Source organism: Lissotriton vulgaris, chromosome 7, assembly GCF_964263255.1.
Source record: "Lissotriton vulgaris chromosome 7, aLisVul1.2, whole genome shotgun sequence".
Classification (NCBI taxonomy): Eukaryota; Metazoa; Chordata; class Amphibia; order Caudata; family Salamandridae; genus Lissotriton; species Lissotriton vulgaris.
The window spans coordinates 1,681,207,266-1,681,221,929 of record NC_141695.1 but is presented as its reverse complement, the minus strand read 5'-3'; the positions used below and the strand labels follow the sequence as shown (position 1 = coordinate 1,681,221,929).

The following is a 14,664-nucleotide window of genomic DNA, read 5'->3' as shown; positions in this document are numbered from 1 at the left end:
TTAAGAACCAGATTCAAGTCCCATTGCGGCATCACAAACGTAATAGGAGGGAAAAGGTGAGTAATGCCTTTGAGATATCTATTCAGAACAGGGGACCTGAAAAGAGAGGGCTGATCAGGGAGCCTGAAAAAGGTGAAATCGCAAAAAGACAGCCCTTGATAGTGCCCAGAGCAGAGACCTGCTGGGCCAGAGAAAGAAGGAACAAAAGCACTTCTGAAAGAGGGGAAGAAAGGGGATCCACAGCCTTTGCTGTGAACCATGCAACAAATGTATTCCACCTGGAGGCGTAGACCGATTTAGTGGAGTGACGCCTGGCTGCCAGAATGATATCACAGACTTCAGGAGGCAAGTCAAAAGAAATCAACTGTCGCCGCTAAATCTCCACCCATGTAGGTGGAGGCTGGAAAGGTTCGGGTAGAGGACCGTCCGCTGCTGCTGCGACAGAAGATCCTCCCGACGAGGGTGTCGGATCGGGGGGCCATGCTCATACTGAGTAGGTCAGGATACCAAACTCTTCGAGCCCAGTCCAGGGCAACAAGAATGACTTGGGCCCGGTTGCGCCTGATCTTCTTTAGCACTCTGGGTAGAAGTGGTACAGGCACGTGGTACAGGCGGAAAGGCGTACAATAGACCGCAGCTCCACTCGTGGCGAAAAGCGCCGCCGAGCGAGTACCGCCGTGGAAATTCCAACGAGCAAAAGTGATGACATTGCACATTCTCTTCGGTGGCGAATAGATCTAACCACGGCTCTCCCGACTGTTGAAAGAGACCTTACGCCACCTCCGAGTGAAGACGCCATTCGTGATCCATCAGGCACCTGCGGCTGAGTTCATCCGCACTGGCATTCAAAGAACCTGGCATGTGTTGAACCGTCAATTAAATGCCTTGATGTTCCAGCCATGTCCAGAGGTGCAGAGCATACTGACATAGGATCCATGACACTACTCCGCCTTGTTTGTTGCAATACCTTATGGAGGTGATGTTGTCTGTGAACACCTGCACACCCCTCCCCTCGACAGAGAGAAGGAATGCTTTCAGTGGAAGAAGGATCGCCCGAAGCTTCAGAAGGTTGATATGGAGCTGTGACTCCACCAGAGACCAGAGGCCTCTGATCTCCGCCTCTCCCATGTGGCCACCCCAACACAGGAGGGACGCATCCGTCACCACTGTGTGCTCTGGCTGGGGAAGGGAGAGGGATCTGCCGCTGACCCAATGCTGATTCGTGAGCCACCACTGCAACTGTTGTGCAGCGCCCTCCGAGATCTGGACGTAGTTGGACAGGTTCCCCTGATGCTGCTGCCCCTGGAACTTCAGCTCCCACTGCAGAGCCCGCATATGCCATCTGGCATAGTTGGTTAGCAGTATGCAGGAGGCCATGAGGCCCAGCAGCCTTAAGTTCGTCCTGACCGAAACCCAGGACAATGGCTGAAAGATCGGAATCATAGCCAGAATGTCCCGGACTCGCTGTTCGGGAGGATAAACCCGAAACTGAGCCGTGTCCAGAACCGCTCAGATAAACAGGAGGTTCTGAAAGGGAATCAGGTGCAACTTCGGCACATTGATGGAGAAACCCAGCAAATGCAGGAGGTCGTCCATAGTCTGGAGGTGGGAGATGACTGTTTGGGGCACCAACCAGTGGTCGAGATAGGGGTAGACTGAAACCCCTAATCTGCGCAGATGATCTGGGACCACCGCCATCACTTTGGTGAACACCCGAGGGGCACTGGTAAGGCCAAAGGGGAGCACAGTGAACTGAAAATGCTCCTGCCCTACCGTGAATCGCAGGTAACGTCGGTGGGCCGGCAGGACGGGGATATGAAAATATGCATCCTGCAGGTCCAAAGCTACCATGCAGTCTTGCGGGTCGAGGGCAGACAAGACCTGAGCAAGTGTGAGCATCTTGAACTTCTCCTTCTGGAGGAAGCGATTGATGTCCCGAAGGTTTAAGATGGGACACAGACCTTTGTCCTTCTTTGGCACCAAGAAGTAGTGGGAGTAACAACCACGACCTACTTCTGGCATCGGCACGCGCTCGTTGGCCCCCTTGGCCAAGAGGGCTATAACTTCCTGTTGGAGAAATGCCAAGTGATCCCTCGACATGCGGTGATACTGTGGTGGCATGGTTGGAGGGGGAGAGGTGGGGGCTGTCTTGAAGGGGAGGCAGTAAACCCTTTGGAAATTTGCAGAACCCACCTGTCCGATGTGATGGTGCAGCAGTGGTGGAGGTGATGGCGAATCCTGCCACCCACTGGTGTCTGGTGGACCTGAAACACCGGACTAGGAAGGTTTGGAGGCAGTGGCAGCATGGAGGTTGGTGGACTCACCAACACACTGGCCCCAGGATCCAGGACCCGCCTCTGCAGGTTCCACGTCCGTGGCTGCGCTGAGACTGTTGCTGCGCAGGCCTGTGGCTCTGAAACGAACGTGCTTGGGCGCCCCTTCCTTGACCACGAAAGGAGCGAAACGCAGAAGCGGAAATTAGTGCGTGTGGCCGAAAAGCCTAAGGAATTGGCTGTCCTTAAAAAGCACCAAAGCGCAATCTGCCTCATGCCATCAAAGGGCATGCCCATCAATGTGTTCTGGACATCCCCAGAAAAGCCAGTCATTCTCAGCCAGGCGTGGCGGTGTAGCACCACTGTCGTGGAAATCGCTCTGCCCAGCGTGTCAGCAATGTCAAGATCACAACGGATCATGAACTTGGCTGCGTTTCTCCCCTCAGCAATAGCTTGGGAGAGTACTGTCCGAGCCTCCACCGGACACTGAGGCAGCACCTGCGCAACCGTATCCCACACAGAATGGGAATAACGGCCCAAGAGACATGCAGTGTTCACAGACCGCAGTCCAGATCTGGCGGAAGAAAAAATCTTCTTCCCAAACTGCTCCAGTTTCTTGGATTTCCTATCCGGTGGTGCTGAAAGGAATGTGCTCGGGGACGCAGAGGCTTGGACAACCAGGGGTAGGGTGTTGGGAGAGGAAAACAGGGTTGCCCGGGGCCGGGCGATGGCGTTGAGCCACGTTTGGACCAGGTGCCCAAAAGAACGTCCAAGAGTGCATCATTAAAGGGCAGCAGCGGCTCCGGAGAAGAAGACGCCGGCCGAAGCACCTCTGTCAGGAAGTTAGTCCGGACGGCCACGGTAGGGAGCACGAGGTGGAGAGCCTCGGCTGCCCTACGCCACACTATAGAATAGGAACCACCCTCCTCCGTAGCCACGGTAGAAGGAGACAGTTAGCCAGGTTCGGGAGTATAATCCTGGCCACCTGCATCCCCCAGATCCTCATCCCAGTCCGGGTCTAACTCGCAATGTGCTGCGAGAGGGTGCTCAGACCCCTTCCAGTCCCCCCGTACTCCACATGCCGAACAGGTGGAACATAAGGAGTAGGGTGAAGAAAGGGAAAGAATTTCCCTATCGACGTTGATATCGACGTCGGCTCCACGTCGGGAAGGAAGCCAGGGACGGCGTCGGCCGGGACTGCGGCCAGAGCCAGTGGTTGTGCCGTTGATGGAGGTCGAACAAGGCCAACCGATATGGGCGGGTATCCATGCCTGGATCCATGGGGTTCTCTCAGCGTCGAGACCGAAGTCGTCGATGATGACCGGGCCAGAGCCGGCGACATCGAAGCATGAGGACCCCAAGTCGGGCCCGTGGGGCCCGAATGCGCACCAGCGGGGCCGGACGGTCCGAAGACACGTGCCATGGCTCACAGGAACTCCTCCAGCTGGGCCGGAGTCGCAGATGGACCCGGAAAGGGCGGGTAGGCCATCTGCAACTGCGGAGGCTTCGCCGGCGGCGCGCCATCTGCACCCTCGGCCACGTCGCTCGACCGGCTAGGCCAAGAGCGTCAGCGTTCCTTTGACTTCTTGTACTGCACCTTAGCTGACTCAGAGTGCGAAGGCTTCGAATTGTGGTAATGGCTCCGCGGTCGGTCCCTTGACCTCCCACGGGACCGGGACATGGGATGGCGCGGAGCCCACTCCCGGGCCTCTAGCCACTTTCGGGACCGTTCGCGCAAAGTTTTCGGAGCCATGGCCCGGCAGTGAGGGCACGACTCGGAGTCGTGGTCGCGCCCCAGGCAGAGACACTTATGGTGCGGGTGCGTCACCGGCATCGTGCGGGGACAGGCCGTGCTAGATTTAAAACCATGCATCCCTATGCACCTGGAGTATGAGTACTCAAAAAACAGATACAAAAGTCCCCAAAAACTCAGTGAAAAAGTGACTGGGGGTACCGCTCTCTTCGGATCTGTGCTTGCTGGTGTAGAAAAAGAAAGAACTGACGTCAGCGCGCGTGGGCGCATCTAAGTAGCTCCAGCTACGTCATCTCGGCGACTACGACATATGCGGAGCCGTAAGACAACGCCTACCGACACGCAGAATTACTGCTGACAAAAAACTTTCCGGATCCAGTCTGATGCCTGGGGATATTCTAAGGTGAAATCTATCACTAATGTGTCTCTTTGAGACACACACTGCAGAGAGGGAGCAGAAATAGCTTGTGTTTGGGGAATGCAGTGAAGGGCCTTAGCAATAACATGATCTAAGCAGAGGGAAGAGTGATGAGGAATAATTGCCACAAAGACTCTTTCCCATGTGCCAACCATTGCTGCTCTCTCACTGACCGCTCTTCTAAGCTCATGTTCAAAGTTTGCAGAGCTCTATGATGGCCATCCAGGCCAACCACCAGAGACATAATTCCCAGGTCAATCAAGGAATGTCAGTCCACTCTTGGGCGCTGGGCACATGATATAGCCATGTGCGAGGGAGTGTGGGAGAGGTATGAGAGGAGTCTCAGTAGAAGGCAGGAGAGAGGTCGGGTTGAAGAAAGCAGGTAGCAGCAGAGGGCAGAAAATAGGGGAAAGGAAGGGCAGAGTTCATGCTGGGGACAGGGAGCTGGACAGGCAACGAGTAGCAGATTTAGAACACAAAGGAAAGAACAGGAAACAGGCAAGTGGCAATAAGAATGAAGAGAGGCCCAGCAAGATTCACTCATACCTGTGAGCATGATAATGCTGCCAATCACAACATTGCTTCCAGTCACAGCAACTTCACATTTACACCATTTGCAAATGGTCCAGAACCAATGCAAAACTCCAAAAGCCATCTGTGTGAAAGTTAACTATGTGCCTTGTTGGGATGGGAATTACCAATGCATGGTGTACAGTCATGTTCCTCCGTATAGGTTCCAACAGTATGCATTTTGTATCCTAAGGTTTGAATTTGCCCTACCTTCACACCAAACTAGTATGTGATAAGAGAGTTTTAGGCATGTCCCTTGTAATAAATAAGCACCAGACCTGTTCTTGTAACATGCAGGTACAAACCAAGCATCCTCTAATTGAACTAACATCGTATTGTCATTGGTTTAGTACATGAAGCAGTGGCGGCAGTGTACTATGCTTTACAACTCCATAGTTGTGACCAGACCTTTTTACCTGTCTCACTAGAGTAGACACACATATTGTTCCACCTCTATGCCATATCCCGGATTTTAACATCACAATCCTAAGCACATGTTGTGCATGGTAGATGCATTGGGTGCATGAATGAGCCAGGGTAATGAAGGCCAGTGGGATCCATTTTGGATGCCCCACGCCTGACATATTTCACAACATATAGGTGATTTTGTTTCCCCAGACAGAGGAAGTTTATAGTTAACGTTCCTATAGATGGAGGGAGGAAACCAAGACACTGAAGTGAGGGGAGAACAGACATGCCTCCTTTTGAAATTCGATTAGACGTTTACTGTGCAATTGGAGTGGCTGATTAGTCTTCATGAAGCACTGTCTGAGTCTACCACTTGCAGCAAAAGCTAAAAATCTGTCCTGCAGCACAAAGAAGCGCATAAATGCCCACCTGCCTAATGAGGGAAGGAACCTGCCTGATGAGAGAGGGAAGGAGACTGACAACCCTGCCAGAGGAGTGACTGCTCAGAAGGAGCAGAGTGCAGCGTGACACCTGTGTGGTGGATCCTCAGAAACTGAGGACTACAAAGAACGATATGCATGCACTGGTGTCAGCAGGCCCTAGACTATTTCCCCTGTCGGGAATCATCAGCCACTTTGCCAAAATAGGAGTCTGCAGCCTGTCCTAAGCCATTGTGCCTTGAGCCTGAATTTGTGGAGGACCTAAGCCACTGTGGCCAAGTTGTGAAGATGTGGTGTGGCCCGAGCCTCAACTCCAGAGTTGTGAAGTCCTGGCATGCACTGGGTCATAGCATCTTAATAGCGTAACTGCAGTGTGACTCGATCTGCTGTGTCCGAGTGGTAATGAGACGGCGTGACCTAAGCTGCTGCACCTAACGCGTATAACTGTAGCCTTCCTTGAGCTGCTATGCCAGATTAGTGAAGCAGGGGCATTATCAGAACCATTGCTCAACCGGAGAACATGGCGTGACCTGAGCCGTTGCTTCCCACCTTGTAAGGTGTGCTCGATGAGTTGCGTGCTGCAAGAACCTGCCCTATAGGTGGTGGCACTGATCCAGGCACGAACAGCCCAGGGGGGACTGAACGGTGCACCAAAGAACCAGCCATAAACCATTACTCCACCAAGCAGCAGTTGATGTGAATGCAAAGGAGGTCGAGATCAACCTCCGGCTCATCCTCCGGCCTCAAAGCAGGGAAGAGCCGGGCAACTCGAGATTCCAGTCTGATCCACAGACTTGAAGACATATTCAGTGAGAAACAATAACTGGGCCAAAGACTGAGTGCTATTGCAAGTGTGTTGGGGTAAGCTGCCTCTGAACTTATACACTAAGCATTGCCCAAGCGAGGGACTCACCTGCACCAAAGTGGGGAATGGGGCCACTGCGGGGAGAACTCTAGCGCTAGGTAACTAAGCTTGCCTTCTTTCATGTCTGTGTGTAGTCTGTAGTTCTAGTGAGCATTAAAGCACTTTTCTTCCTCAAACTCAATCAGTGGGTTGGACAATCATTTATTATCGTGATGTGTGTAAGTTGAGTGCTGAGCTCGACTGAGCACTCCAACACTATCTGATGGGGATGTACTTTGCCCAGTATACAGTGCCATAATAGGACAGACTGCAGGGCGTTACAGGAAAACAAACTCAAACCCTCACCCACATCCGTAAAGGCGTCAGGGAGGTACTACGTAAGTGTCTCCATCTCCTCCCAATGAAATCTGTCGTAATATGACCGCAATCAGAGCAGGGCAAGGCCACATTCTTGAAATCACACGGGGAGCCTCAGGAATGATTTCTCAAGGGACAACAACTGACTATCAGTGTTAGAGATACATGGCTATCATCTATGCCAAATCACTGAGCCAAATAGTGAAGGAGTACAATTCTCACCAGGAACTAAATCAACAATCCACCTCAGTCAGGAAACCACTATCAAGAAATCTATTACCTACGGCAAATGTGGTTCTGGGCTGCGAGCAACCAGACAACCAAGAAGGGCATAAATGCTTTCAAGGTGGATGTTTTCATGGAACAAATAAAGATGCCCTTCCTTCATCACATTGAGTCCTCCTACCAAAGGCATCTTCTCAGGCTTTCGTCCACCATTAAAGCTTCAATCAAACAAATCAATTCTTATAAGGTATGATAATCGCAAAAGCTTAAAATATATTTAAAATGCAGACTCGAAATAGACTCAGAACACTGCAGACCACCCATCAAGGAATATTCCTACTATGTGCAAGCCGGAGACAGAGAGGTTTTGATGCCACAGACCTATTAGGAGAGTTGCAGATCCGTATTAGACACAGGGTTCCACGGTACTGAATACTTCATAATATGCAGTGTGCAGCTGACCTATCCAAAATAAACACAATGTCCTGGCTCTTCCTTCCCCACCCAAAATAAACCTGGTGCCTACCCCATCTGACAAATAAGATGCATCACAAAAATATATCTGGTGCAGTCTGTCCCACATCCATCCAAAACATACTTTATTTTACATCAATGTGTATAGTCAGAAGTAACTGAGTGGTATTCTAAACTGTGTGTTAGTTTATCACTGGCCCCACTTGTGCCACAAATACTGATCCGGACGGGAGGAGTAAGTTTTTAATAGAACAGTGGGTGATAGGGAGAAGGCGACTTGGGAGAGCAACTGAGCATCTGTGGCTGAGTTTTGGGGATGCATAAAACCAAAGAGGCTGCTGTGGGGGAACCAAAGGATGAGGTGGGGACTGGAGGTATTGAAATGAAGGAGGGAACAAAAGGGTGGAGACGGTATCTGATGGGGAACAAGCACACAGGAGAAAGAGTGATAAAACGGATGCGCTCCCATGGAGTACTGCTGAAAAAAGAAATAAGTAGCTCCCTGAATGTGAGTAGTGGAAGGATATGTAATTCAATTTAAAAGATGGTACAGAGGCTATTATCCTTGGGAGGGACAAATACAAGAAGAGGAAAGAAAGCCATCTAATGAGAAGTAAGCAAATCAGAGGGACAATAAAGCCAGCCAATTGCGAGCAACAGACTTAATCCTTGAGCCCACTGCAAATTTTGGTATGGTCCGTGTGAGTTCTTTCACAAACGGACAGCTAAAAGGAGTCTCTGGACAAGACCCAAAAAATGGGAAAGTCCCTTAGCTCAAAACCCACCACCCAAACATAATTCCTACCTGTAGTCAGTGGTGTAGTTTCGGGTTCCTTCAGAGTCTTGGTGCCCAAGTCAATGTGAATAAAAGAGTAGTTACAGGTGTCCAATCAGGACATAGCACAAGAGCTTCTAACAGCTTTAAGACCACAACTGGTTCCCAGTCTTTTGAAAGAGCAAATATAATTGTAATGGTAGGAAGATGGCTCTTTATGCAATATATTAAAAAGATGTTATACAGATAAACCGTGTGACAAGTCTAGGGGTTCCCTTACGAGTGAACAGGGGCTTCCTATGCAATCCCAAAGGGCTCTATTCAGGGGTAGTGTGGTCGAGCAGCCTTAGTCTTTACACAGAAGAGTGCAATACATTTGCAAATACACACAATGATTAATAAATGACACACACAACTCAAGAAGGAGATCCACATCAATTTATAAAAATAGCAAGTATCTTTATATATGTTTAGGCATCAGAGAAAAATCGTCAGGTAAGTACGTTTTTAAATATAACTTCTTTTCACTTTAAAAAGTGGGCACAGTGCAATTTCTGAGTTCTGAAATGTTATCATATGGAAGAAAGAACAGCTTCTGCAACTAGGTATAGATAGTACAGCAACTTACAAGACCAATCTCCAGGAGTTAAGGTGAATGGTGGGCAAGGTTCAAGGCAGCACCAGCAGTACACCACCAGCGGCCCGGGGGAGGCTGGGTGCAGGGTGTAAAACAGCGTCGGGAGCCCAATGTATTTCAAGGAAAATTGGTCACTGCGGAAAGAGGCTGCAGGCTATAGCCAGGAGGCCAGTTGGGCTGAACCAGAAAGTGGTCTTAACCCTTGCGATGCTTGGTAATGGGGGGTGTGGGGGGGCACCTTTGGTCCTCTTTTCTAAGGCCCAGGAGCAAAGGTGCAGGGGTGTCCTTAGGCGTTGGGTTTTTCCTTACCACAGTACTCTCAGTTGAGGTGGCATGTGTGCAGAAGATGTAGGCGACATTGGGGAGTCCAGGAGGGGTGAAACCACGATGGACTCTAGCTCTGAAGGACCTTGTCGACACTGGTGGTCCACTTTAACTCAGTCCGAAGGAGACGGATGCAGTGGTGGCTTCAGGTGTCGGATTTTGGTTGTTCCAGGGGCCTCGGAGTCTTCTCTTTTAAAGTTTTTTCATAACAGGTCTGATGTTCATGGGAGGTTGAGTCTTTTTCGAAGGTAGCCAGCCCTCCCAGGTTTCTAGTGTCAACAGCTGCAAGACGAGTGGACTTTGAGGCAGTTTTCAACCAGGGATCCAGACAGGCCAGCAGGGTTGGTACCAGGTCAGCTGCTTCTCCTCTCCTCTTTAGGGGCGTTAGGGGAGTGTATGTTAGTAGCAAATGGGCAACTGACCCTTGAAGTCACTATGCCCCCGATATGACTACATCCTGTGGGAAGTGGGCATAACTCTGTCCCATAATTCCTATGTATGCCATCACAAAGATGGCTACTTCTGAAAATGTGTGTCCATCTCAGTTTAGCCCACCTTAGGGGTGGCACACCTACCTTACTAGTTAATTGTACTGCCTGTCCAAGTGCCAAGGGGGCTCTGGACAAAGGGGGCAGCTTCCTCTCCTGTGAGCAGAGCCAGATTCGCATTTCAAAGGCGGCAGCTCTTTGAAGCTTCCCGGTCTAGTAGGGCTAATCAGCAGGCCATCTTGTTGAAGGGTGTGGAACACCTTCTTCCTGGACAGGTTTTTATTCTTGCTCCCTTGAGAGCAAAATGCCTCTCGCACTAGGAGGTCAGAACAGTATCTCGGGTGACAGGCTGGCAGAAACCAGTCAGGGAGCACACCAGAGGCTGGTAGGTTTTCAGGGGGCACCTTAAGGTGCCCTCTGGGTGCATGTATTGGCAAACCTATCACTGAAATCAGTGTGGGTTTAATCAATACGAGATGTTTAATACCCAACATCCCTATCTTCAGTGCAGCCCCCTATCTTCAGTGAAGCCATCAAGTAGCTGAGGAACCCGTTTTCACAAGTGTCCAGCCAATGTTTTAAAATGGGTTCCCTGTTCACTTGTACCAGCAGTAATAGGACTGACCCTCATAGAGGCATATCTTCTCATGCAGTTATGTCCTCACAAGTAATATTCAACACCCTGCCTTAGGGCTGTCAGGACTGCTGTATGGGTGACTTAAAAATATAGCATGCAATGTTAGGGGACATGGCACACATGGATGTGTGACATGTCGTGTTTTTACTTTTGTCTGCACCAAGAAACACAACATGCATTGGTAGCCTTGCATGTGCTTGGTGAGGGGTCCCTCAGGGTGGTACAATTTATGCACCCTCTTTAGTATCTCAGGACCTAGGCACCAGGGGTACCATTTACACTTAGTGAGTGCTAAAGGTTTTGCCAATTGGGGAAAACAATTGTAAACTTTTGGGAAAGAGATCTGGCATTGGGGACCTGGTTAGCATTAACCCAGTGCACTTCCAGTCGAAACCCCATCAGCTACGAGGCAAAAAGTGGGGCTGGCCATGTCAAAAAAGTGCTTCTTTCCTACAGCGATTCAGTACCAACTATTAAGTCCCTGAGAGGGTTACCTATCTTTAGAGGCCTGAATCCTGGAATTTACCAGCTGTAGTTGAAATAATCCTCCAGCTGACGGCACCTAGTAGACTCCAAAGACTTCACTCACCAATTTCAACTGTCAAATGGACTCCATGGATAAGGAACCACAGTGACTAGAAATGATGATATGTCTTGAAAATGAATGGCTAGTGACAGGTTTCAAAATGTTCCTAATTAGCATTGCCTCCTCCAGCTGAGACTGGGCACAATGTAGGGATGTGCGGAGATGTCCTAATCAATCTGGGACTGAGGAAAGGAGTGATACAGTTCACTTTGTAGATTTGGAGGGCACCAAATACGGCGCAGATTACTTATTTCACTTGACAAAAGTGTCTTTGTACACTCTACGAACTTGTGATTAATCAGCTTTGTATCACTAGCATAGCTGGGCTACAGGATTCGAATGCCCATTTGCAGTTTTGGTTTATCAACTTGTCCTGAATCTCCAGTCAGCAGGGTCCTGTGAAAGTTTTCCCAGGTTTAAGATCGTGTTCCTCCATCTGGAAGCTGTTCAGTTCTGCTTCTCTTCACAGGTAAAGGCTACAAGGTTTCTTCTGAGAGTCCAGACTTTACTCCTAGCCTGAGCAGAACTGCAACACACGAGATGTTCAGTCCCTGGTAATTCATTTGCTCTGGGTTGTTGCACGGAATTCCCCGGATGTCCAAAAATATGACTGCAAAAATTGTACACAAATGTCACTAACATGCCCCCTACACAAGGGAAGGCAAGGGACTCAGCAACCAATAAAGGTAGCATCAATTAAAAAATTTAGGAGCAAATTTCAGATAAAGGGGAATAAAAGACTAATAGTTGTCGATCACAAGACAGAAACAACCACATAATTGTTTGCTCCCTTTCAGCATATATGCTAGGACTGCAGCCTAGCGCAATACTCTATGCTCTTGCCACATTCTCTCACTTTCTTTTTTACTCATCATTTACTCAAACAGTGCAATTGTGGTTTCTACTGCTTCTCCTTAATCCAGAACTTACACTGGTTTCTCATTTCATCTTTTTCACCACCAATTCATAATAATTCTGATGTCCTATTCCTCCCACCATCCAAAACATACTGGATGCCATGCTCCTCTAATCCAAAAATTACCCATTGTCCTCTGCCATCTCACCAAATTTCAAAACACAAGTGTAAACAAGTGTGACCATCGTTAATCCCTTTGGGCTGTAGCTATACCAAATATTCAGGACATCAATGTGAAATTAATTTACACATTAAAACTAAGTGTGAATCGTTGCCAGAGGACCTAACAATCTTAGTGGGAAGTCGATCCTCAGGAGGTAGTGGGACACCCGTGACTTCCATCACACCAAATTGAATTGTACATAGTCTTGTGCAACACAGTGAAATTTGATTAAATGGCAACTTTTGAAGAGGAGTGGGTCAAGTTGCCATTGGTCAGTGCCAAAACAACAGGATTTTTTTTTTTAGCATAGGTTTTGCAAGCACCGTGTATCTCGAGTATTATCAAGAACACCACTACAAATAGAACATTAGAGCAGCATAACACATGCATACTACCAACAAGAGTTTGCTCCTTGTCAAACAACTGAACCTCAAAGTGGTAAGACCAGGATACTACAAGTCATGCTGGAAAGTTTGTGGAGTGGCATGGACTATACTCACAGGTGTAAGTCTGCTGCTGAACATAAATTTGTGATTGTAATTCATTTTGCACAACTTAAACCCAGAATCTTCGTATCACTGCGCTGCGTAGGCTCAGCCTTCCACCCTTCTTAGGATGGTAACATGAATATCATAAACTAGGTAATGGTATCATCTGCTACAACATCTGTTTGATAATTTAAGAAGGGCTTCACAAAAAAATGTGCATTATTATAACATTCTTATTGGCCCACTGAAGCAGGTTTACGACAATTCAATGCCCTTCTCCTGGATACTGACCTCGTAGCACCGATGAGTAGGAATTAAATGGCTTAATCATTTAAAATCAACTGGGATTCAGTAACAGCGCCGCACTGTTCTACGGTGATTTATTAATCAACTCACAATTGCGTCACTTACTTGATGTCTCCTCCATGTGTCGGGATCATTGAATTTAGGTCGGTAAGATACCCTTTTGGGTCTACCACTGTCTGGCCGCTCACAGAATCAGAAACCTGTGAAAAAGCAATGCGTGAAAAGGGTGGGATGCCACACAACACAAATCATTAGAAGCATTTTCATTTCATTAGCAGCTGGCCACAGAGAGAAACAAATAGACTTGATCACAGAGTAAGCTGCATCCAGATCCTCAGAAAAACAAAATGACTTCCACAATAAAAATCATAGTGCGGGAGAAACTTAGGGCATGTACTGAACATTACTTGCTCTGTTTTCAGGACAGAGGAACACATGCATCTAGGAAAGTACTTCGGATTTTTGTAAATATTAAGGGTCTTGAAAAGAGTGCCCTGTAATTCCCATGGGGCAATTACCATGAGTTAACGGGCCCACTGAAATGACTAGACTTGTGGGTTTACAAGGAATTGAGAGTCTTTCATCAAAGGACTCTGCTTGCTGAACGCAGCAGAGATCTCTGGGGGAAAAAGCGAGAAAATGAGGGAATAACGAGGGAAATCAGGTGTGAGGTTACTGATCCCCTACAGTCATTCTTCATTCATAATGGTGCTCTCAGGCTACACCTAAAAATCAACTGGTGTCCTCCTAACTTCTTGGAGTTACCAAGATCCGCCGATACCCCTCATTCCCAATGCCAGTTATGTCACACAAGGTTCTGCACTCATACAAGGCTCTTTACTCTCATATCCCCTCACAATGAAAAACACACCAGGAGAAATAGGATTTCCTTCTGTAGGGTGGAACCTCAGAATGTTGTTTCATTACTCGTATAGCATGAAAGTTCCTACAACAAGGTGAGCCAAGATGACTCCCTCATTCTGAAAGCCATATACTCAACGAGGAAATCCACAATCTGAATGCCTAACCAGTTTCTTAGTGAAAACTATCACAGATTCAGCTTGAAAAATCACCCTTTTTAGGTCTTGCCTGACCCAGCGCGCATGCGCTGCGAGGCTTCTAGATAGGACTTTAAACTCCAACCACACGCTCGTGCGTGTGCTTTTTTTTCCTCCCAACACCAGCTATTGGCCTTTGCGTGCGTCTTTCTAAGAAAGACAGCACGCAATTGGCCAAAGGCAGGTGCATGTCCCACCTTCTCTCTCCCTGGCCTAGGGAGCTCGGGAGCGAGCAACGGCGCCACACTGCCTGCAGCGTAACTTAAATTCCTTGCAGCGCGTGCACCACTCACGGGTTCGTTTTGTTTTACTTTCCTTCTCCTGTTAATTAATGCTGCTTTGGCGCTTCTTGCTCCCTCCCAGAGGAGAGTTTCACGAGGAGATTTAGAGCGACTGATAGCTGGGTGGTTGATTTCCCGGGCCCCTCCCCCTCAGATATGCTGCAGTCTCTTGCATCCAGACGGCAACATGGCGACCTCTACGCCAGTGCATGGCTCAAGCTC

At 48.7% G+C, this 14,664-nt stretch overlaps 1 protein-coding gene across 1 annotated transcript in view; it reads right to left on the bottom strand.

The window, feature by feature from the left end:
• The window catches only part of PRPF6 (pre-mRNA processing factor 6), a 214,455-nt gene that overhangs the window by 133,761 nt on the left and 66,030 nt on the right, over nt 1-14,664 (bottom strand). The window contains exon 7 of the mRNA XM_086932789.1: nt 13,209-13,303. Coding sequence (XP_086788915.1) covers nt 13,209-13,303 — 95 coding nt within the window. The remainder of the gene's footprint in view (nt 1-13,208; nt 13,304-14,664) is intronic.